The sequence below is a fragment of the Cetorhinus maximus genome, chromosome 17 (genome assembly GCF_964194155.1).
Source record: "Cetorhinus maximus chromosome 17, sCetMax3.hap1.1, whole genome shotgun sequence".
Taxonomy (NCBI): domain Eukaryota; kingdom Metazoa; phylum Chordata; class Chondrichthyes; order Lamniformes; family Cetorhinidae; genus Cetorhinus; species Cetorhinus maximus.
The window spans coordinates 18,848,828-18,874,254 of record NC_135895.1 but is presented as its reverse complement, the minus strand read 5'-3'; the positions used below and the strand labels follow the sequence as shown (position 1 = coordinate 18,874,254).

At 43.0% G+C, this 25,427-nt stretch overlaps 1 protein-coding gene across 1 annotated transcript in view; it reads right to left on the bottom strand.

Annotated features, from left to right (window-relative positions):
• mtf2 (metal response element binding transcription factor 2) overlaps window positions 1-22,677 on the bottom strand; it is a 42,570-nt gene extending 19,893 nt beyond the window's left edge. Inside the window, exons 1-6 of the mRNA XM_078560796.1 lie at window positions 22,493-22,677; window positions 15,271-15,497; window positions 13,952-14,033; window positions 3,178-3,273; window positions 2,990-3,090; window positions 2,645-2,793 (exon numbers count right to left, since the gene is read on the bottom strand). Of these exons, the coding sequence (XP_078416922.1) occupies window positions 2,645-2,793; window positions 2,990-3,090; window positions 3,178-3,273; window positions 13,952-14,033; window positions 15,271-15,477 (635 nt within the window). The 5' untranslated portion in view covers window positions 15,478-15,497; window positions 22,493-22,677. The remainder of the gene's footprint in view (window positions 1-2,644; window positions 2,794-2,989; window positions 3,091-3,177; window positions 3,274-13,951; window positions 14,034-15,270; window positions 15,498-22,492) is intronic.
• Window positions 22,678-25,427: the final 2,750 nt, after the last annotated feature.

Below are 25,427 nucleotides of genomic sequence, written 5' to 3'. Positions count from 1 at the left end.
GGCTAACATATACCTCTGCCTAGCCTAAATGTATAAATATCCTTGTTGCGATGAACTAAGTGAGCAAAGGCCAAGTTGTGCCCAGCAACTGTTTACCTTGTGGCCCAATTACTCCCTTCCTTCGCAAAGGCCATAGCAGTTATTTGTAAGACTTCATGGTTCTGAATCACAGCCTGAATTAGAAGTTCATGTATTCAAGCCTCGCTCCAGGGCTTGAGCATATAACTTTAATTAACACGTCAGTGATGTTGAACTACCTGATGTCTACATGTTCAAGAGCATATGAAAGATTCTATATCAATATTCATGAGTGTAAGAGTTCCTCAGATGTCTTGGTTAAAATAGATTTAAAACAAAAATCACCAAAACAAATCTCTCTGCTATTTGTGGGACCTTGGTGTGTACAATGGGCTCTCATATTTTTAAGGCAGTGATGGATAGATTCTTGATGAACAAGTGAGTCAAAGGATATCAGAAGTAGGCAGGAACGTGGAGTTGAAGCCACAATCAGGTCAGCCATGATCTCGTTGAAAGGCAGAGCAGGCGAGGTGCCAAATGGCCTACTCCTGCTCCTAATTTGTATGTTCATGTATGCATGCATAACTCCACTTCAAAAGTAATTTAATTAATTGTGAAGGAATGGCCTGAGCACTTCAAATGATGCTGGCAAAAACCACCTTTACTATATTAATTCAAGATAGCAAGGCACCCTATCACCAGTCACACAACTATGCTGACATGCAACGCTGAGAAAACTCATGTATCCTGCTTGGTAAGGCTAGATTGGTATTCATCTTCACCCCAAATGCAAAAACCACATTCAAAAATATTGATTTATTTTACTTTCAGGAACTGCACACATTCTCTTTATGTAACTTTCCCTCCTTGCATTTTTTTCCATGCACACACATCCAGTAAGTCACTGGACATTTTCCATGAATGGACTTCTGGCTAATTATACAAACTTTGTATGATGTTTGGAAATAATTAAGCATTGCACTTGGTAATGCGATACCTGAAGGCAGGTTTGTGGTGGTCCAGTGCATCGCTCAAATGGACAGCCTTGCTCACTAATGGAAACTGGACGGGCTGATGAATTCATGGGGGGCGGCTGAGGTTCTTCCCACTTAGCTCTAGATACGCCTACAAGTCGATACCCTAAAAATTGGATCGTCAGCCTTCGCTCAGCTCAAATTCAATTCAAGTACAAAGTCATTGTTAACACTCCAGTGCTGCACTGTTACATACATAACAAACATATTAATCAGGGGCAGGAGGAGGCCACTTGGCCTCTCGAGCCTGTTCCACCATTCAATAACATCAGAGCTGATCTGAATGTAACCTCAACCCCACATTCCTGCCTACCCCTGATAATCTTTCACCCTCTGGTTAATCAAGAATCTATCTAGCTTTGCCGTAAAAATACTCAAAGACTTTTCCTCAAAAGGCAGTGGAAGCAGAGATCTCCAAAGGCTCTTAATCCTCAGAAAAAATGTTGACGGTGGTGGATTTCTATAGTGGTGGTGTCTTTCTACTGAGAAGTTAAACCGAGCCAGTCACTTCAGATGGTCAGAAAAGATCACTGGGCAGTATTTGAAGACTATAGGGGGGAGTTTTTCTGATATCCTTTATTCCTCAACCAGTATTGCAGACAAGAAAAATTTCATTGCCGTTTACAAGACTTTCCTGTGCACAAACTGACTGCTGTGCTTCCTTATATTACTAGTGACTATATTTCAAAATTACTTCACTGCTGCAAAACACTTGTGAGACAGTGAGTTTATGAACTCAATTCAAAGCAGTACCAAGCAAGAGATCAAAACCTTTCAGAAAGAGGAAAGGAGAAAATTGGCAAAAAAAGTTGTTCGTTGCACACAGCATTTTCAATTAAATATACAGTAAGATCTTTATTGTCTGGCACATGTGGGGAATGGGTGGTGCCAGTTAATCAAAAATGCCGGTTAACAAAGAGTTCCAATTACCAATGGAATACAGTGCAACACTTGTGCGAAGTAGTCCCAATACACAAAATAATATGCAAATACTCAGGAAGCAAAGAACAGTATTCTTTTTACCTCTAAAATTTAAATTAAAGTATAAAGTACAGTAAACAGGTATGGATACTGGATAACTTTGTAATTGCATCTGGTTGGTAGTGATGACGCATTTTAGGGGAACATCAGAAATTTCGGTTTGTAGAGAATTCCAGTTGGTACAATGCCAGATAACACAGTTTACTGTGTTTAAATGAGATAAATTTTCTACCCTTTATCTTCTCTTTAGAGGGCTGTAGAAAAAAAAAGAAAAACTGGCACTTATATAGCACTTTTCACAGCCACCTGACATCCAAAAACACTTTCCAACAAAGTATTTTTGATGTGTAGGCACTGTTGGAATGTATTGTTGTAATGTAGAGCATCACTTAGCAAGTATTTCTTAGGCTAGCATTCTCTTTTTTATGGCAATGAGTAACTGAGCACCCTGAATTCACTAAACTTAGAAAAGGAGGCTCTCCTTCACAAAGCTCCAAAAAAATTCTTCAATTTTTCCCAGTTGACTACAAAGCTTAATCAGGCTTATCTAATACCACATAATATCTAAATACCCATTTATTTATCCAAACCACATAAAATATTTAACTTACTCTCCAGGGCCTCCACAGTAACAGTAACACTGCTCGTGATTTGTTTTGTGGCCTACATCCCACTGAAGATCTTCCAACTGGTACGGCAATGTCTGCTTCATGACCTGCAGAGCTTTAGCATTTGGTCCCTTCTTAAGAGCACCACCCCTCTACAACATTAAAAAAAAATCAATTTTGTGGCTGTAAAATGTTTCATTACATTATCTTAACTAAAACTATTTGCAGCTTTCTCCCTTCAAAATGCAAGTACTTTAAATAAGAGAGACACAGTACATCATGCCATCATACTATTTTCTGCATACCAGTTTCTAGTACTTGGAATATACTTCAGGTTGTTAATCATACCTTTGTAGTAGTAGCAAAGACACATTGGCGACACAGCCACTTGGCATCTGATGCAATCACACTGGAGTCTATGTTAGGCATGTGACATTTCTGATGGTAACCTATTGTTGAAATTAGTGTTGTAATACTTCATTGTTTAAAGACTGCTTTTAAAATTCAGAAAAATGTAATTTCAAATTTCAATTTACCTTGTCCACACTTGTCACAAATAACCATTTCATTGGGTACTTCAGAGTACTCCTCTTGGCATATTGTACAAACCATCTCTCCACTTCCACTGGCTCCTGGGGTTAAATAAACAATATATACTTCATAAGCACATATCAAAAAGACCGTATCCATTTTTCCATAATCACCTTTTAAGGTTTCTACAGCAAAGCTGCCCCATCAGCCTTATTCAACTTGCCTTCTATCATTTGAGCTCCCTCCCAAATGCCTAGGTGCCAACCCCAAGAGATTTAAATAAAAATAATAATATAAGTTTAAATAGTTATTGACATTATTCGTCATTGGAGGATTTAACATTTAAAACATCCCCTTGTTTTAGAATGTGTATAAAGATTACTTTCCATCATTCAGACAACTGCCATGTGGAATTGTAATTGCTATGATTTGGCAAGCTTTGAAAGGCTTTTGGTGGCATTAAATCATAGACCGAGAAGTATAACCTAGCCCTGCGACAATATCAGGTGGGTGAGGTTGAAAAAAGAAAGCACAGTCGCCGTGGCAGCTCTGTTCATGCTTTCTCATCATCTTCCTATGGAATAAGTACCAAATGTCAAGATAGCAATTTCCTTCAATCACATAACTAAAATTGCTAACTCACTAAATATAGAAATGGGAGCATGAACTGAAAATATTGTACAGACAACTAAACCACAGTAAATGGGGCTGAATGGTTAAGTGACTGGCATGCTTACCTTCATAATTGCTGGAATTCCCTACCTAACAGCATTGTCAGGGTGTGTTCACCACAAGTGGCTACAGCGATTCAAGAAAGCCCACCAGCAGCTCAAGGGAAAATAGCGACAGACAAAATATATCAGCATTCCCAGCAACACTCACATCACAAGAATGAATTTTAAAATTCTACAATAAATTTCATGTTTTGCAATATTACTGTGGGAACCAGCTGGCAATAGTTGCAAAATATGATCATTTAAGGGAGATGAACTTCCTAAACTTGATCATGTGAGGGAATTGAACTATCAAAAGTAGACTCATTCGGCCGATGATTCTTCCTACTCTGAAATCACTACTCTTGATTACTGGAGGTTTTATTTTGCTACAGAATAATTTCAAATGATCAGTAATTTGTGAAATACAAAAGTATAAAGTTCATGCCAACAAAAAAATTTTAATTTTAAGCAGAAGTGTTGAAAGTATTTCTGTCTCCTTCCCGTGTTTAAGCACAGTAACTCTTCTAAAGGGACCAAATGAATGGTTGCTAAATTTGCTGACAACACAAAGATAGGTAGGAAAGTAAATTGTGAAGAGGACGTAAGGAGGCTACAAAGTGACATAGATGGGTTCAGTGTGTTGGCAAAGATCTGGCAAATGCAGTATCATGTGCACAAATGTGAAATTGTTCATTTTGGCAGGAAGAATAAAAAAGATTATCTAAATAGTGAGAGATTGCAGAGTGTCCAAGTGCATGAATCACAAAAGGTTAGTATGCAGGTGCAGCAGGTAATTAGGAAAGCTAATAGTATGTTATCATTTATTGTGAGGGGAATTGATTATAAAAGTTATGCTTCAGTTATACAGGGCATTGGTGAGACCGCATCTGGAGTATTGTGTACAGTACTGGTCTCCTTATTTAAAGAAAGATGTAAATGCATTAGCAGTTCAGAGAAGGTTTACTAGATGAAAACCAAGAATGGGCGGGTTGTCTTATGAGGAAAGGCTGGACAGGTTAGGCTTGTATCCACTGGAATTTAGAAGAGTAAGAGTAGACAACTGAAACCTTTAAAATCCTGAGGGGTCTTGATTGGGTGGATGTGGAGAGGATGTTTCCTCTTGTGGGAGAACCTAGAACTACGGATCACTCATTTATGGCAGAGATGAGGAGAAATTTTTTTTCTCAGAGGGTTGAGTGTCTTTGGAACTCTCTTCCTCAAAATGCGGTGTAAGTAGAGTCTTTGAATATCTTTAAAAGGCAGAGCTAGTTAGGTTCTTGATTAACAAGGGGGTGAAAGGATATCAGGGATAGGCAAGAATGTGAGGTTGAGGTTACATTCAGGCCAGCCATGATCTTATCGAATGGCGGAGCTGAGTGGGGCTGAGTGGCCTACTTCTGATCTTAATTGGTATGTTCACACAGTAATCACTATTCAAACCAAGAATATATATTCAAGAATTTTTTGTAATAATGTTGATTTTTTTTTTAACCTTATAAAACAGTACTGGCCAGACAGGACAGAAACGGGGTGCCAAAATCAAATCAGTGACTTTAAACAATGGAGATGAAGGGAGTGATAATGAATCTACCATTGCTGATTGTTATCCAGTGCACTCATTAAAAATGGACTAACTGTATGGCAATTACATGCTAACCCTTGTTGATTTCTTCTTACCACCAACCCCACCAACACCCCCGACCCAAACTCCTAGCAATTCAATTTTACTGCCCACCTCATACCTGTTCCATCTTGACCAGTACTTTTTAAAAAAATTCGTACATGAGATGTGGGCATCGCTGGTTAAGCCAGCATTTATTGCCCATCCCTAATTGCTGTTGAAAAGGTGGTGGTGGGCTGCCTTCTTGAACCTCTGCAGTCCACAATGTGTAGGTACACCTACAGTGCTGTTAGGGAGGGAGTTCCAGGATTTTGACCCGGCGACAGTGAAGGAATGGCAATACAGTTCCAAGTCAGGATGATGAGTGACTTGGAGGGGAATTTGCAGGTGGTAGTGTAACCATGCATCTACTGCCCTAGTCCTAGAAGGTAGAGGTCATGGGTTTGGAAGGTGTTGCCTAAGGAGGCTTGGAGGGTTCTTGCTGTGCATCTTATAAGTGGTACACACTGTTGCCACTGTGTGTTGGAGGGAGTGAATGTTTGTGACTGGAGTGCCAATCAAGCAGGCTGCTTTGTCTGGATGGTGTCAATTTTCTTGAGTGTTGGAGCTGCCAGGCAAAGAGAGTGTTCCATCACACTTCTGACTTGTGTTTTGAAGATGGTGGATAGGCTTTGGGAAGTCAGAAGGCAAGTTACTTGCCACAGAATTCCTAGCCTCTGGCCTGCTCTTGTAGCCACATTAGTGGCTAGTTCAGTTCAGTTTTAGACCAATGTTAACCTCCAGGGTGTTGATAGTGGGGGAATTCAGCGATGGTAATGCCATTGAATGTCATGGGGCAGTGGTTAGATTCTCTGTTTGATAATGGTCATTACCTGGCACTTCTGTGGCATGAATGTTACTTGCCACTCGTCAGTCCAAGCCTGGATATTGTCCAGGTCTTGCTGCATTTGGGCGTGGACTACTTCAGTATGATGAGTCACGAATGGTGCAATCATCAGCGATCATCCCTACTTCTGACCTTATGATGGAAGGGAAGTCTTTGATGGAGCAGCTGAAGATGGTTGGGCCTAGGACACTACTTTAAGGATCTCCTGCAGTGATGTCCTGGAACGGAGATGATTGACCCACAACAACCACAACCATCTTCCTTTGTGCTAGGTATGACTCCAAACAGCAGAGATGTTCCCCCCCCCACCACCAATTCCCACTGACTCCTGCTTTGCTAGGGCTCCTTGATGCCATACTCGGTCAAGGGCAGTCACTCTCACCTTGCCTCGGGAGTTCAGCTTTTTTATCCTGTTTGAACCAAGGCTGTAATGAGGTCAGGAGCTGAGTGGCTCTGGTGAAACCCAAATTGAACATCCGTGAGCAGGTTATTGCAAAGCAAGAGCCACTTGATAGCACTGTTGATGGCACCTTCCATCACTTTACTCATGATTTAGAATAGACTGATGAGGCAATAATTGGCCAGGTTGGGTTTGCCCTGCTTTTTGTGTACAAAACATGCCTGGGCAATTTCCACATCACTGGGTAGATGCCAGTATTGGAGCTGTACCGGAACAGCTCAGCCAGGGGAACGGCAAGTTCTGGAGCACAAGTCTTCAGTACTATTGCCGGAATATTGTCAAGGCCCATAGCCTTTGCAATATCCAATGCCTTCAGCTGTTTCTTGATATCACATGGAGTGAATCGAATTAACTGAAGATTGGCAACTGTGATGCTGGGGGCCTCATTCACTCAGCACTTCTGGCTGGAGATTGTTGCAAATGCTTCAGCCTTATCTTTGCACCGATGGGCTGGGCTCCTTCATCATTGAGGATGGGGATATATGTGGAGCCTCCTCCTCCAGTTAATTGTTTAATTGCTCACCACCATTCGCGACTGGATGTGGCAGGACTGCAGAACTTAAGCCTGATCCGTTGGTTGTGGAATTGCTTAGCTCTGTCTATCATTTGCTGCTTAGGACTACTTGTATGCCAAACAGCATGCATTGTTGCTTCACCAGGTTGACACCTCATTTTTAGGTATACCTGGTACTGCTCCTGGCATGCCCTCCTGAACTCTCCATTGAACTAGGGTTGATCCCCTGGCTTGATGGTAATGGTGGTGGGGGGCATATGCCAGACCATGAGGTTACAGATTGTGGTTGAGTACAATTCTGCTGCTGCTGCTGATGGCCCACAGAGCCTCATAGATGCTCAATCATGCATTGCTAGATCTGTTTGAAATCTATCCCAATTAACATGGTGTTCGTGCCACACAACATGATGGAGGGTATCTTCAATGTGAAGATGGGACATCGTCTCCACAAGAACAGTGTGGTGGTCACTTCTACTGATACCGTCATGGACAGATGAATTTGCGACAGACAGGTCGGTGAGGGCGAGGCCAAGTATGTTTTTCCCTCTTGTTGGTCCCCTCGCCACCTGCCGCAGGCCCAGTCTAGCAGCTATGCCCTTTAGAACTTGACTGGCTTGGTTAGTAGTGGTGCTAGAGTGGGAAGTCCCCCACCCAAAGTACATTCTGTGCCCTTGTCACCCTCAGTGCTTCCTCATGGAGAAGTACTTATTCATCAGTTGAGTGTGAGTGTAAGTGTGTGTGTGTGTGTGTGTGTGTGTGTGTGTGGGGGGGGGTGGGGTTGCAGTGGTACATGGTAATCAGCATGAGGTTTCCTTGCGCATATTGGAGCTGATGCCATGAGGCTTCATGGGGCCTGGAGTCGACGTTGAAAATTCTCAGGGTAATTTCTTCCTGACTGTACACCACTGTGCCACCACCTCTGCTGTGTCTGTCTTGGCAGGGATGGTGTTGGTGGTGTCTGGCACAGTGTCTGTAAGGAATGATTCCGTGACTATGACTATGTCAGGCTGTTGCTTGACTAGTCTGGTAGACAGTTCTACCAGTTTTGGCACTAGCCTGCGGAGGAGGACTCTGCAGGGCTGAGTTTGCCATTGTCGTTTCCAGTGCCTAGGTTAATGTCAGGTGGTCCGGTTCCTTTTAGACCTTTTAGCAGTTTAATATAACTGAGTGGCTTGCTAGGCCATTTCAGAGGACAGCTAAGAGTCAACCACATTGCTGTGGGTCTGGAGTCACATGTAGGCCAGACCAGGTAAGGGCAGATTTCCTTCCCTAAACAACACTAGTGAACCATGTGGGTTTTTACAACAATCGACAATGGTTTCATTTGGCTTTTATTTCCAGATATTTAGTGAATACAAACTTCACCAGCTGCAATGGTGGGATTCGAATCCAGGTCCCCAAAGTATTACAAAACAAAAATAAAAATACCTGGAAAAACTCAGCAAGTCTGACAGCATCTGCGGAGAGGAACACAGTTAATGTTTCGAGTCCGTATGACTCTTCAACAGAACTAAGGGAAAATAGAAAAGAGGTGAAATATAAACTGGTTTAAGGGGGGTGGGACAGGTAGAGCTGGACAGAGGGCCAGTGATAGGTGGAGATTGCCAAAAGATGTCATAGACAAAAGGACAAAGAGGTGTTGACGGTGGTGATATTAGCTAAGAAGTGTGCTAATGGTGACATTAAGGGTAGAAATCCGGACGAGCAAGATAGCCCTAGTGGGGGTGGGGTGGTGGGGAAGGGATCGAAATTGGCTAAAAGGTAGAGATAAAACAATGGATGGAAATACATTTAAAAATAATGGAAATAGGTGGGAAAAGAAAAATCTATATAAATTGGAAAGGGGGGGGGGGGGGATCGGAAAGGGGGTGGGGATGGAGGAGAGAGTTCATGATCTAAAGTTGTTCAACTCAATATTCAGTCCGGAAGGGTGTAAAGTACCTAGTTGGAAGATGAGGTGCTGTTCCTCCAGTTTGCGTTGAGCTTCACTGGAACATTGCAGCAGGCCAAGGACAGACATGTGGGCATGAGAGCAGGGTGGTGTGTTGAAATAGCAAGCGACAGGGAGGTCTGGGTCATGCTTGCGGACAGACCGAAGGTGTTCCGCAAAGCGGTCACCCAGTCTGCGCTTGGAAACTGCATTGGGAGCAGCGAATGCAGTAGACTAAATTGAGGGAATTGCAAGTGAAATACTGCTTCAGTTGAAAGGAGTGTTTGGGCCCTTGGACAGTGAGGAGGGGGGGGGGAAGTAAAGGGGCAGGTGTTGCACCTTCTGCGGTTGCATGGGAAGGTGCCGTAGGAGAGGGTTGAGGTGTAGGGGGTGATGGAGGAGTGGACCAGGGTGTCCCGGAGGGAACAATCCCTGCGTAATGCCGCCGGGGGGCGGGGGGGTGAAGGGAAGATGTGTTTGGTGGTGGCATCATGCTGGAGTTGGTGGAAATGGCAGAGGATGATCATTTGAATGCAGAGGCTGGTGGGGTGATAAGTGAGTACAAGGGGGACCCTATCTTGGTTCTGGGAGGGAGAGGAAGACGTGATGGCGGATGCGCGGAAGATGGGCCGGACACGGTTGAGGGCCCTGTCAACCACCGTGGGTGGAAAACCTCGGTTAAGGAAGAAGTATTACCCAGGGTCTCTGGATTACTAGTCCAGTGACAATACCACTACGCCACCACCTACCCTGTTGTTTGTTTAAAAAAATAAATCAAACCATTATGAAGAACTCAAATATAACATTGTTATTTCAAGTACCGAGTAATGGGGAGTGGGGCTTGATTTACAGGAATTGTTGTGCAAGAGAAATTGAAATACAAATCTACTCATGTAAGTTTATTGATTAAAGAGGCTACTGCAGTTCAAGGGGCCAATCCTACTAGTACCCACAGTTATGGAGATAAGCTACAGAAACTGTTCAACCTATGCTACCTTTAATCCAAAACCAAAATCACTCCAAGTTCAGTCACTGAACTTCAGGATGCGGGTGAAACTTGTGTGCAATCACTCAGAAACTGAGCTTCAGGTCATTGTCGACACCTTCTCTGAAATACATGAGAAAAGGGGCCTTTCACTAAACGCTGAGGAAACTACTGTCCTCTTCCAACCAGCTCCCGCAGCATAACATCTTCCCCCAGGGAGCTTTTTAAGCCAGTACGTAGAAGGTCCAACAAGAGAGGGGGCGGTCTTGGACTTAATTTTAGGGAATGAAGCCGGGCAAGTGGTAGAGGCATCAGTAAGAGACCATTTTGCAGATAGTGATCGTAACTCCGTTAGATTCAAGGTCATTATGGAAAAGGACAAGGATGGGCCAGAAATCAGAGTTCTAAACTGGGGGAAGGCCAATTTTAATAAGATCAGATATGATTTGGCCAGAGGACTGGGAGCAGCTACATTTAGGTAAATCTGCATCAGAGCAGTGGGATTCATTCAAGAAGGAAATAAGGAGAGTACAGGGCCAACATATTCCAGTAAAGACAAACGGTGGGACCAACAAATTCAGGGAACCCTGGATGTCAAGAGATATACAGGATTGGATAAAGAGAAAAAGGGAGGCTTATGGCAGATACTGAGGGCACAAAACAGCGGATGCCCTAGAGGCATATAGAATGTGTGTGGGGGGAGTGTGGGGTCGGGGGGGGGGAGAGAGAGAGAGAGAGAGAGAGAGAGAGACTTAAAAAGGAAATTAGGAGAGCAAAAAGGGGCATGAAAAGACATTAGCAGGTAAAATAAAGGAAAATCTAAAGTTATTTTACAAGCACACTAAGAGTAAGAGGATAACTAGGGAAAGAGTAGGGCCCATTAAGGGCCATAGTGTGTGCAGCCGGAAGACGTAGGTAGGGTTGTAAATGAATACTTTGTGTCGGCGTTCACAAGTGAGAGGGACGACGTGGGTATGGAAATCAGATAGAAGGACTGTGATATAATTAAAGAAATTAGCATAGAAAGGGAGGGAGGAGATTCTAAGTGGTCTGGGGCAGGCTTAAAAGTAGATAAATCTCCAGGCACGAATGAAATGTATCCCAGGCTGTTGAGTGAGGCAAGGGAGGAGAAAGCAGGGGCACTGGCGATAATTTTCAATACCTCTCTGGCCACAGGAGAGGTGCCAGAGGACTGGAGGACAGCCAATGTGGTACCGTTATTCAAGAAGGGAGGAAGGGATAAACCAAGGAACTACAGGCCAGTCAGTCTAACCTCAGTGGTGGGGAAACTACTGGAAGCAATTCAGAGGGACAGAATTAATTACACTTGGAGAGGTAGGGATTAATCAAGGGCTGTCAGCATAGTTTTGTTAAGGGGAGGTCATGTCTGACCAATTTGATTGAATTTTTTGAAGAGGTGACCAGGTGTGTAGATGAGGGCAATGCATTTGACGTAGACTACAGCAAGGCTTTTGATAAGATCCCGTAAGGGAGACTGATAGCGAAGGTAAGAGCCCATGGGATCCAAGGCAATTTGGCAAATTGGATCCAAAATTGGTTGAGTGGCAGGAAGCAGAAGGTGATGGTGGAGGGGTGTTTTTGTGACTGGGTGCCTGTGTCCAGTGGGGATTCCACAGGGATCGGTGTTGGGTCCCTTGCTGTTTGTGGTATACATAAACGATAGACTTAAATTAGGAGGGTTGATCAGTAAGTTTGCGTATGACATGAAAATTAGTGGGGTGGTAAATAGTGAGGAGGATATAGACAGGCTGATCAGTGGCAAATGGAATTTAATCCAGATAAATGTGAGGAGATGCACTTAGGCAGGACAATCAAGGTGCGGGAATACATGATGAATGGTAGGACCCTGGGAAGTACCGAGGGTCAGAGGGATCTTGGTGCGCATGCCCACAGGTCCCTTTAGGTAGCGGGAAAGGTAGATAAAGTGGTTAAGAAGGCATATGGGATACTTGCCTTTATTAGCCGAGGCATAGAATATAAGAGCAGGGAGGTTATGCTGGAACTGTATAAAACGCTGGTTAGGCCACAATGAGAGTATTGCGCGCAGTTCTGGAATCCACATTATAGGAAGGATGTGATTGCAGTAGAGAGAGTGCAGAGGAGATTTACCAGGATGTTGCCTGGGCTGGAGAGTTTTCGTTATGAGGAGATTGGATAGGCTGGGGTTATTTTCCCTGGAGTGCAGGAGATTGAGGTGGGGGACATGATTGAGGTGTATAAAATTATGAGGGACATAGATAGGGTAGACAGGAAGGAACTTTTCCCCTTGGTGGAGGGATCAATAACCAGGGGCATAGATTTAAGGTAAGGGGCTGGAGGTTTAGAGGGGATGTGAGGAAGAGTTTTTTCACTCTGAGGGTGGTGGGAATCTGGAACTCTCTGCCTGAAAGGGTGGTAGAGGCAGATACCCTCATAACATTGAGGTATTTGGATATGCACTTGTGATGCCATGGCATACAAGGCTATGGGCCTAGTGCTGGAAAATGGGATTAGAATAGTTAGGTACTTGTTTGACCGGTGCAGACTTGATGGGCCAAAGGGCCTTTTTCTGTGCTGTCCACCTCTATGACTCTATGAGATTAAGATTAACAGTAAGCTCCTGGAAAACGTGGAACGTTGTTTGTATCATGAGAGCCTCCTCTTGATGAAGGAAGACACTCATGACAAAATTCACCATCGCCTCCAATGTGCCAGCTCAGCCTTCAGCTGATTGGAAAACAGTATTGAGGATCAGGATCTCAACCTGAGACCAAGGTTTATTGGACAACAGTGATTCCCCACTCTCCTATATGCTCAAAGACTTGGACAACTTTCAGCAGGCACCTCAAAGCACTGCAGATGTACCCTCAGCGGTGCCTTGGCAGGGTCCTCCAAATCCAGTGAAAAGAGAGGCGATAACAAGAGCAGTATCCTCTCCCAAGCCAGTATGCGCTGTATCGAGGCACTTAATCATTCAGAACGAGCTCTGCTGGCTGGGATGTCATTCACATGCTTGACACTAGGCTCCCGAAACAACTATTCTCCTCAGAACACAGTTGCGGCAGAAATGCTTTAGGGATGTCCTCAAACATCCTTACTCATGGGAGTCTCTGGCTTGTGATCAACCAAAATGGAGAAGGTTTATTCTGGAAGGCACCAAACACATCAAGACGCTTCTGCAGGAGCACGCTGAGGGGAAGTCAAGGCGTCGGTGCACATACCTCCAAACACCTTATTCACCAACCCTTCAAGCACAATCTGCTCCGTATACAGCAGAGTCTGCAGATCACACATTAGACTTATCAGCCATCTCAGAAACCATCAAATTGGAGTGGAAGCAAGTCATGTCGATCCTGAGGGACTGCCTAAGCTGTAACTAAGTTTACTATAAGGCACTATCTCCTGAAGTGAGAAAATTGTGAAAGAAAATTAAGTACTGATTTTCAATTTCCCTTTAATGGGTTAATCTTGTCCTATCTGTATGCTCAACTGTAACTTTGCAAGCTACCATGGACATAAGGATCACAATTAAAATGTCAGATCAGTTGATAAAAGCCAGAAACTTCTCATCCTTAGAACACTTGTTCACACAAAAAAAACACAAGCAGTAGACGCCACAAACTATAGCCAATCAAGTTTGTAGCATCAAGAAATTCAAAAAAATTACCAGTCTGTATGTCTTTCCACAAGACCCAGGACTTTGAACTGTCTTCAAAGATGACAAAGCAGCTCTCTTTCTGTTTGTTCACCTTTAATCAAAATTAGAAGGAACTTCAGTTTTTTTTTGACAGAAATATGCAAATTGATTCCATCAAACTAGATTTCTATCACAAGACTCCCCAATGTGCTCTCTTGAAGACAAAAATAATCTGCTGCATTTCAATGCTACCATCTTCATTTTTATACTTCTGTTCTCCCCATAGACAAAAGCTTTTCACTTTTACACATAGCTCAGTGAACATCAATTACAGCATGGGCAACTCACTCCCTAGTTAAAGGCTTAAGGAAAAGAATAATATAAAACTATTCTTTTTTTGCTTTTACTGATGATCAAAACTAAAAATAAAACAAAAATTCACAACACAAAATAGTGCTATTTAAAATATTTCTACTCAGTTAACCATCCTTGATCAATGGATAAATGTTTGGGTGAGCAAGTTAATGTTTTACAAAACTGGGGCAGAACCGCCAATACAAGTCATGTAATCGTGAGACTATACTTTAAAGCAGGGACGACCAGTGCATGGTCCAAAACCTCCCAATATTTTGTCCTTGAAATCCCGGGGAGTTATTTTCTACTCTTGCACATATATCTTCAGTTACAATATTTTGAGCTTGAGGATCCAAATGATTGAAGTAGATGTCCCTTTATTGGTAGAGTTAAATGAATGAAAGAGGAGCATTTTTTTAAACCATCAGGGAAAATCTTTTAATAAATCGTTCAGGCATCCAGAAAGTTCAAAATACTGCAGCCAAAAGAACAACAATTGACAGCAAAGAACATAATGGAGACAACCAGCATCATATAAAGAATAGCCAAGAATAGGAAAAGCAGACAACGATGAAGCAGACTGGATGGTAGTACAGGATTGCAGATGGCAGTAAAAACCAAAGGAGAGCACCAGCTGAATCCAATGGAAAAAGAGTAGAAAGCATGCCAATTTTTGTACATATTTGGGGTGGGGTTGATTTTTATTGCCCAAATTCCTTCATATCCAGCCATCCTTTATGTAAACGCTTGCCAACAGGACATTGTTACCAGCAATCTGAATTCCTGTGATGCGTGAAATGTTTCTGCAATAAATATTGAAATGTTTAATACAAAGGTAAACAATCACATTGGACTTGACACTTAATCACTGTTCTGCTCAATGCAGGAATGATTTATTTTACACAACCCACTCAAGTCGCTCCACATGACCCAACAATTCTCCAAAATGATGCACTCCCTGCTTTAAATTGTTAAGCATAAAATCACTTATTTACCTTTTTGACTGTTCCAAGGTAAAACAAGCCATCTGACCACCTGGCTAAGACATCCTGCCCTTCCTCAAACTTGCATACAGGTCTTTTGCCTTTTGGTCCATCCTGCAGTGATAACTGAACTGAGGACACTGGTGTCTTCTGGTTTTGACAAGAGGGAGATCGCTTGTGGATGGATGAGTTACCTGCTCCCGTAGTGTCTTTGTCCATCAGGAAAATAGCATCATCAACTGGAATTTAAAGTTCAAAATTAAGCAATTCCAGAATAATTTATCTTTGTACCATATTCCATTGTAAATCACTAATCATCTGTACAAAGTCACCATATACCCAGCGTAACAGTGTCAATTTGGTCACACGGAGGTCATTGAAAGACACATTAACACAATTTCCCACAAGGGAGAAAATTTTACCAACATAATCCCACCCTCCACCAGCCCAAACAGCTCAATGTTTAGCAAGTAATCAAAACAGCACCGATCACAAATACCAGTTTATTTCTCAGCCATGCTGAGTTAGCTAACCCAAGTTATGACTGCAATAGGGACACAAGTGGATGGGTTCCCCCTGGGTTAGGAGGAAGGGATGTTCATCACATCCAGGGAACCGAGGTTGGATTCAGCTATGATTCTCTGTCAAATGTTTAAATGACCTCCCAACACTTGGAATAGGCTCACATGAATATTTGGGCAAGTGACAAAAAGGTAGCCAATGCCTGTGAAACTGTACCCCATTACAATGTCAATTTCAGGAGAAAAGGAGTGAATGAGCAGTTTGAAAATAAGACTTAAAAGAAACATGTGTCTTTCACAGCCTTGGAACAGGGGTCAAAAAATCCTTCCCCAGCCGAGAGCTCTTATTGAGATTTTCTCGAGGGCTACTTTGAGTTTCAGAGGCTACAATTTGGTCTTTGTAGGCTCATTTTTCATTTTCACATGTTGAGTTCTGAATACTATTCTTCCTTAGTACTTTCTCTCAAATTTGGATTCAAAATAAAATTCCCAATTTACAATTATAAAACAAAGGTCAGATTCATCTCAAATTTCAACTATTTGACACAGTGGAACAGAAAACACAGAAATAGAAACAGAATAGAAAAAGTTTAACTGAAGGAATGAGATTCAATGTTGTAATCTAATCAGGAATTTCATTTGTAAGCCAATTGAGCTTCACTGACAACTTAGTTGAGTGTTTCCTCACTGTGCAGAATAAATAACATCTTGCAACTCAACTTGGGTTTATAACACCTTGGTACTTTGAACTGATATTTCCAACAAGTTCCTGAACAGAATTTAATAAAACATAACCACAAAACATTCTACCACCTCCCCCATTGGGCCGGGGTGGGTGGGGACAGAGAGTTAGAGACATACACTACAAGTCTGGGCGACTGCTTACCAGTGTCAGCTACTCTCAAGGAGCAAACCTACCCCAGTTGAGCCAGGCTTGAACACAGTTATAGGTGGATCCCCCAGGATCTGGAGCTGGGACCTAGCAAGTCTCTACTGGCAAGACAGAGAGCACGCAGAGCCCACAGCAGCTCCTCCCTGATGGGCAGCGGCTGGTACCTGCTCAGGCCGACACCGTTCTTCCACTGCCGGTCTCCAATTTCCCATCAGCTGCATCCACTGGCTACTGTGCAGTGCGCGAGGGTCTCTTATGCTGAGCATATCAAGGTTGGAGCCCCCTTCTACCCTGTGCTATTGAGATCCTGAAGCTGGCAAATAATATGGCCTGGGACAACAAGACTACTTACATCATCTCTCTTGGCTGGCCGCCCACAACGACAAGGAGCTCAACAAGCTGCTGGGAAGACTGACCATAGTCTAAGGTGGGGTCCAGCCCAATAAACCAGACACCCCAGCAAGGTAAAAGGACAAGATCAGAGAGAAAAAACAGGAGGGAGGATACCTGTGGTTCGGAGAGCTGGAGCAGCAACATAGGAGAGACACTGCTCCTCTGATCAAAATACACGGGAGCTACCTTTCTTGAATTTTCGCCCCCATCATTAAGTTTCTGGAAGCTACTTGAGAGGTTTCCAGAGTGAATTCATCTGCGTCCCCTGGTATTCTGAACCCTGTCTTGGAATGTCCCAAAACACAGCCAATGAAGTACTTTGTATGGAGTGTACTAGTCACTGTCGTATGTCGTGGTCTAATGAACAGCAGGTAAAACAACTGACTTTAGTAGAGGTTTACTTGCCAGTTTCTTCCCTTCTCAAAACAGAGAATGAGTGTGCCATACATTAATCCTTCATTTAAAATTATCAATTCCCCCAGTGATCTACGCTACCCAGTATACAACACAAAAAATCCCAGATATGATGCTAGATCCATTATCACGATTTAGCTGATCTTCATTTGGATCAACAATTAAGAGCATTACAAATGGTCTCTGTAACTAGAGCCATGGAGAATGTCATTTTCTGTTCCAAATTGTTATCCAATTTTAACTATTTAAAGGCACCAGAAATATGTGCATTGCAGTGCTCGGCAAAACACTTTTTAAAAATTAGATTATTCAAGGAACTAAATATATCCAAAACTTTCTCCTGAGTAACACAATAAATGAAAATCAACTATACATGGGAACTGCCAGGTGCTTAAATCTTATTATTCAAAATTTGGGACAAAATACCTGGAAATTCAGGAGGCCTAAATGGGTCTGAGAGCTAGGATCATAGGAAGAGGAGTAGGCTCAAGTCTGTTCCATCATTCAGTGAATTTGCAGTTGATCTAGAACCTCATTTCATATGCCATCTCTGCCCTATAACCCTTAATACCTTTGAATTTGTTAACCAATCTCAAATTAAAAATTAATTGAACTAGCATCAATCAACAAAAGTGGCGGAGTTCCAAACTTTTACCACCCTTTTTATGAAGAAGTATTTCCTAATTTCACTCCTGAGGAGTCTGGTTTTAATTTCTAGCCTATGTCCCCTAGTCCTAGACTCCTTCCTAACCAACAGAAATAGCTTCGCTCATATTAATTCAGATGTCCTTTTTCTTGTCTTTGAACTGAAAAGGTGCTAACATACAGCCTCAAGGTCACGTAAAAAGTTTAAATATATACACCTAACAATTTATATCTAACATTGATACTAAAAGATCTTGGCGTTCTAGTTTAGAATTTATTCATTAATGAAGCAGTGCCAGACAAACCTATTATCAGTTTTCTCCCGATAATTCAGTATATTTGCAAATTAGCCAACAATTTGCATTAAGAAATGTAGAGTGAGAATTATCAAATAAAATAGACTAAGCAATTTTGGATTAATATGAATGAACTGTTTAAACCCAAATAGGTCTCAGTTCTTCAGGTTTTGAAAGCCAGATTGCCATGTTCACTGCTGAAGTTTGGATAACCATGCCGTAGCTATAGAATATGTTTTAACTTACAAAATGTAACAATGAAAAGACTACATAAGTTTACTTGCCCGTTTAAGTATTAGACCATAAGACAGAGGAGCAGAAATTAGGCCATTCGGCCCATCGAATCTGCTCCGCCATTCAATCATGGCTGATAAGTTTCTCAACCCCATTCTCCCGCCTTCTCCCCGTAACCTTTGATCCCCTTACCAATCAAGAACCTATCTATCTCGGTCTTAAATACACTCAATGACCTGGCCTCCACAGCCTTCTGTGGCAATGAATTCCATAGATTCACCACTCTCTGGCTAAAGAAGTTTCTCCTCATCTCTGTTCTAAAAGGTCTTCCCTTTACTCTGAGGCTGTGTCCTCGGGTCCTAGTCCTTTCTACTAATGGAAGGATCTTCCCCACGTCCACTCTATCCAGGCCTTTCAGTATTCTGTAAGTTTCAATCAGATCCCCCCCCATATCCTTCTAAACTCCATCAAGTATAGACTCAGAGTCCTCAAACGTTCCTCATATGTTAAGCCTTTCATTCCTGGGATCGTTCTCGTGAACCTCCTCTGGACCCTCTCCAGGGCCAGCACATCCCTCCTAAGATACGGGGCCCAAAATTGCTCACAATATTCTAACCAGAGCCTTATAAAGCCTCAGCAGCACATCCCTGCTTTTATATTCTAGTCCTCTCGAAATAAATGCCAACATTGCATTTGCCTTCCTAACTACCGACTCAACCTGCAAGTTAACCTTAAGAGAATCCTGGACTAGGACTCCCAAGTCCCTTTGCACTCCAGGTTTCTGAATTCTCTCCCCATTTAGAAAATAGTCTATGCCTCTATTCTTCCCACCAAAGTGCATGACCTCACACTTCCCCACGTTGTATTCCATCTGCCACTTCTTTGCCCATTCTCCTAACCTGTCTAAATCCTTCTGCAGCCTCCCCGCCTCCTCAATACTACCTGTCCCTCCACCTATCTTTATATCATCTGCAAACTTAGCCAGGATGCCCTCAGTTCCTTCATCTAGATTATTAATGTATAAAGTGAAAAGTTGTGGTCCCAACACTGACCCCTGCGGAACTCCACTAGTCACCGGCCGCCATCCTGAGAAGGACCCCCTTATCCCCACTCTCTGCCTCCTGCCAGACAGCCGATCTTCTATCCATGCTCTCATGCCCACATGTCTGTCCTTGGCTTGCTGCATTGTTCCAGTGAAGCTCAACGCAAACTGGAGGAACAGCACCTCATCTTCCGACTAGGCACTTTACAGCCTTCCGGACTGAATATTGAGTTCAACAACTTTAGATCATGAACTCTCTCCTCCATCCCCACCCCCTTTCCGATTTTCCCCCTCCTTTTTGTTTTTCCAATAACTTATATAGATTTTTCTTTTCCCACCTATTTCCATTATTTTTAAATGTATTTCCATCCATTGTTTTATCTCTACCTTTTAGCCTTTTTTGATTCCTTCCCCCCACCCCACCCCCACTAGGGCTATCTGTACCTTGCTTGTCCTGCTTTCTACCCTTAATTAGCACATTCCTTTAGATAATATCACCACCTTCAACACCTCTTTGTCCTTTTGTCTGTGACATCTTTTGGTTATCTCCACCTATAACTGACCCTCTACCTAGCTCTTCTTGTCCCAACCGCACCCCCCCTCCACCCCTTCTCTATTTTTAATTAGTTCTGTTGAAGAGTCATGTGGACTCGAAACGTCAACTGTGCTCCTCTCCACCGATGCTGCCAGACCTGCTGAGATTTTCCAGGTATTTTTGTTTTTGTTTCTATCCATGCTAGTACCTTGCCTCTAACACCATCTAACATTACAAAAAATAAAAAATACCTGGAAAAACTCAGCAGGTCTGGCAGCATCGGTGGAGAAGAGTACAGTTGACGTTTCGAGTCCTCATGACCCTTCAACAGAACTAAGTAAAAATAGGAGAGGGGTGAAATATAAGCTGGTTTAGGGGGGGGGGGAAGAGAGAGAGAGAGAGAGAGAGAGAGAGAGAGAAGGGGGGGGTGGTTGTTGGGACAAGCAAGCAGTGATAGGAGGAGATAACCAAAAGATATCACAGACAAAAGAACAAAGAGGTATTGAAGGTGGTGATATTATCTAAAAAAATGTGCTAATTAAGAATGGATAGCTTCACTGGAACATTGCAGCAGGCCAAGGACAGACATGTGGGCAAGGGAGTAGGGTGCAGTGTTAAAATGGCAAGCGACAGGGAGGTCTGGGTCATGCTTGCGGACAGACCGAAGGTGTTCTGCAAAGCAGTCACCCAGTCTGCGTTTGGTCTCTCCAATGTAGAGGAAACCGCATTGGGAGCAACAAATGCAGTAGACTAAGTTGAAGGAAATGCAAGTGAAATGCTGCTTCAGTTGAAAGGAGTGTTTGGGCCCTTGGACGGTGAGGAGAGAGGAAGTGAAGGGGCAAGTGTTGCACATCTTGCATTCGCATGGGAAGGTCCCGTGAGTGGGGGCTGAGGAGTAGGGGGTGATGGAGGATTGGACCAGGGTGTCACGGAGGGAATGATCCCTACGGAATGCCGCCTGGAGGGTGAAGGGAAGATGTGTTTGGTGGTGGCATCATGCTGGAGTTGGTGGAAATGGCGGAGGATCCTTTGAATGCGTAGGCTGGTGGGGTGATAAGTGAGGGCAAGGGGGACCCTATCATGTTTCTGGAAGGGAGGAGAAGGTATGAGGGTGGATGCGCGGGAGATGGGCTGGACACGGTTTTTACCATCTAACATTATCTTGCTGAGCAGCCTCCTGTGCGGCACCTTGTCAAAGGCCTTCTGGAAGTCCAAGTAGATAACATCCATTGGCTCTCCTTTGTCTAACCTACTCGTTACCTCCTCAAAGAATTCTAACAGATTTGTCAGGCATGACCTCCCCTTGATGAAACCATGCTGACTTTGCCCTATTTTACCATGCACTTCCAAGTATTCTGAAATCTCATCCTTAATAATGGACTCTAAAATCTTACCAACGACCGAGGTCAGGCTAATCGGCCTGAAATTTCCCGTCTTTTGCCTCACTCCACATGAATTAAACAACTAACAATGCAAATAGAACTTAGATTTAAAAGCGATTTGCTCAAAATATTGACACTAGAAGTCAACATAATGTTTTTTGGATTGGCTTAGAACGTAAAAATACGGCACAATGTTGCATGAATGTCAGAATCAAAACTAAACCAACTTTAGCGCCTTACAACGCACTGTCGCAAAATGTGCAGGTTCCCATATAGAAGCTAAATGACAACATTTAATAAATTAGTACAATCATTCTATTCACGAATATTACAAATTGAACCAAATATTATCAGATTGTTCATGGTCACCCAAAGTCATCTGTTACATTTTATATTTCATTTCATTTACGTAAGTTTACTAAAAGATTACCGTAACTCGATCAATAAAATATTCGCACTTTCCAAATTCAATCCAACGAACTCCAACAGTACGAACTGTGTCTCTTCTATGAATGGAAACCCAACACAATTTCTATCAAAAAGAAAAGCTCCGAGCTGTAAACTCCCTGTGGCTTCCTCCTCCACCCCTCGGCTGAAGGGGCAGAAAATGAAGCCCCTGCAACCTGTTAGATCTCATTTCAAACAAAGGAGGTCGGCCAATGTAAACAAAGTAGAAGAAAACTACGCCACCGAAATCAGCTTACGATAACCGCATCGAAACAGGTCGGGAAGGGTATTAAATCGAGCCGCTGAAGAGACGGCGCCGAGCTGCTTTTCCCCCAGAAACGGGAACAGAAAGGCCTCGCTCTCGGGTCCAGCAATCCTTCTTTTTAAACAAACAAAACACGCAAAAGAAAATAACATTAAGAGCCGCGTTCACCTCATTCGGCCACTGTGGTGAAATCCTCCTTTGTTTTTCTTTAAACATGCAGCTTTCAGGGCGGTTGCCCTCCTCCCCCCCAACTATTTTAAGCCACTTGCTGTTTCTCCTCACTCACTCACTCTCACCAAGAGCTCCGTTCACATCGGCGCCATTTTGGTTTCCCGCGAGCCTGGCAAAGCATTGTGGGGGGCGGGGGGGGGCACTGGTGAGAGTACAGCGCGTGCACGAGATAGAAAGGGGAGAGGAGGGAACGGCGCGTGCGTGAGAGAGGGCGGAGAAAAAAACAGCGCGCGCGTGTGAGGGAGCACAGTGCGGAGGAGAACAGCATGTTCGAGAGACAGAGAAGAGCGCGCGCAAGAAAACAGTGCGCGCAAGAGGACGAGCGTAAACAGTGTGTAAGGAGGGAACACGTGCGAGAGAGAGAGAGAGAGAGAGAGAACAGAATAGTGCGCGTGTGAGAGAAAACATACGCAGGAGAGTAGTGTGCACGCAAGAGATAGAGTGAGGGAGAACACAAACAAAAACAGAATTACCTGGAAAAACTCAGCAGGTCTGGCAGCATCGGTGGAGAAGAAAAGAGTTGACGTTTCGAGTCCCCATGACCCTTCAGCAGAACTGAGTATAGTTAGGAGAGAGGTGAAATATAAGCTGGTTTAAGGTGGGGGGGAGAGAAGTTGGGGGGGGGTGGTTGAGGGTCAAGCAAGCAGTGATAGAAGAAGATAATCAAAAGATGTCACAGACAAAAGGAACAAAGAGGTGTTGAAGGTGGTGATATTATCTCAGAAAATGTGCTAATTAAGAATGGATGGCAGGACACTCAAGGTACAGCTCTAGTGGGGGTGGGGTGGAAAGACTGACAAGGTATTAGTTGTAGATTTAAAAATAATGGAAATAAGTGGGAAAAGAAAAATCTATATAAATTATTGAAAAAAACAAAAGGGAGGGGGAAGAAACGGGGTGGGGATGGGGGGAGGGAGTTTAAGATCTAAAGTTGTTGAATTCAATATTCAGCCCGGAAGGCTGTAAAGTGCCTAGTCGGAAGAGGAGGTGCTGTTCCTCCAGTTTGCGTTGGGCTTCACTGGAACAATGCAGCAAGCCAACATCATGTGCGGGAGACAATAAGAGAACAGCAATCGCAAGAGGGAGAACGAGTACTGGGTGCAAGAGAGCGAGAGTGGGACAGAGAATAGTGTATTGCATATGCAAGCGAGATGGAGAGCAAGAAAGAAAAGCACGAGAAACACAACAAATATACCTTCCTTTAAGGCATAGAAACTCATCCGGAAAACTGAGTCAACTGTAGTTAATGGAGGAAGTTAAAGATTGTATTAGATCAAAGGAAGAGGCTTATAAAGTTGCCAGAGAAGTAGTAAGCCTGAGGATTGGGAGCATTTTAGAATTCAGCAAAGGAGAACCAATAAATTGATAAAGGAAGAATAGAGTATGAATGTAAACTAGAAGAGACACGATAAAATCAGACTGTAGAAGCTTTTGAAAAGGAAAAGATTAGCAAGAGCAAATGTGGGTCCATTACAGGCAGAGACAGTTGTAGAAAAGTTAAGGTTTAATAATTATTGACAATCAGTTTGTACTTTTGTTATGTGTAATCATCAAATAATCAAAGTATATTAATGTGTTACCAATAAACAGTTAATGTTCAACCATTTATACACATAACTATGTACATATATACAAGGTATAGCCCAAGCTATGACCTAACTCCATGCTTCTACAAAGGTCTCTGTCCAGTCCACAACTGACTTGAGTTTCAGGTCATGTGTCTCTTTGCACCACACTGTGGGTGGTACTATTTCCCACTCCCACATTAACCCTAGCTATGCCAGATACCCTTATACTACAGGATTCGTGGTTCCAGATATCTAATTGATGTGTAGGTATCCCGTAGGATTCACATTAGGGCAGGTGCTTACCATTTTGTTTTGGTTACAGGAACAGCTTTGCTATGGTATGTTTTTGTAGTATCTGCAGTTAATGAAAATAGCAAAGGAGTGTCGAGTGGTGCATAGCCTTACGGAAATTACAAAGTTACAGAAATTTCCTTCAGTTCCTCATTCTCACTAGTCCCTTCATTCATTATTATTTCTGGGAGATTTCTTGTATCTTCCCCTGTGAAGATAGACACAAAGTAATTATTTAGCTTCTCTGCCATTTCCCTATTCTCCATTATAAATGGAGACTGAAAGGTGATAAATCCCAGAGACCTGATGATTGACATCCCAGAGTGTTGAAAGAACTGGCCATAGAGTTAGTGGATGCATTGGTGGTCATCCTTGAAAATTCTGTAGATTCTGAAACAGTGGAAAGAGAAAACAGGGAACTATAGACCTGTTAGCCTAATGTCAGTTGTTGTGACCACAGCCTGTGTTAACTGTTGCGCAAACCAAATCCCAGAGGGGAACTTAGTTTATGGGCCATAACTTTTTTGTATTCTGAAAACATACTGATCTTAGTAGCAAGAGGTCCAATAACGTGTCTGGGATTTTAAAAATTAAAAGTAAAAGTTTTATTAACAAAAATAAAAGAAAACTTAAGCACACAAATTAAAGTTACACAAATAAGGTTAGACTGACAAAACATTCCCCCAAAAACTCCCTACTTGGTCAAACACACAAGTAAACATCTTCCAGGCAACACTCCCTTATAGATGTTTCCTATGAAATTCAGTAATATTACACAAGGCAAATTGCTGTAGCTTCAATAAAGGAGTACCGCATGACCTTTACCCTCTTCCACGCTCTGGTGGAATCCACTTCTGATTAAAACAGCTTGCTGCAGCCCAAGATTTTACTGACTTGACTGGATGGGTGATTCAAACCGCATCCCCTTCCAGCCCAGAGCTCCAGCTATAGCTCAACAGTTCAAACAGCTCCAGCTATCTCTATAGCTCCAGCTCAACAACAACAGCAGCCTT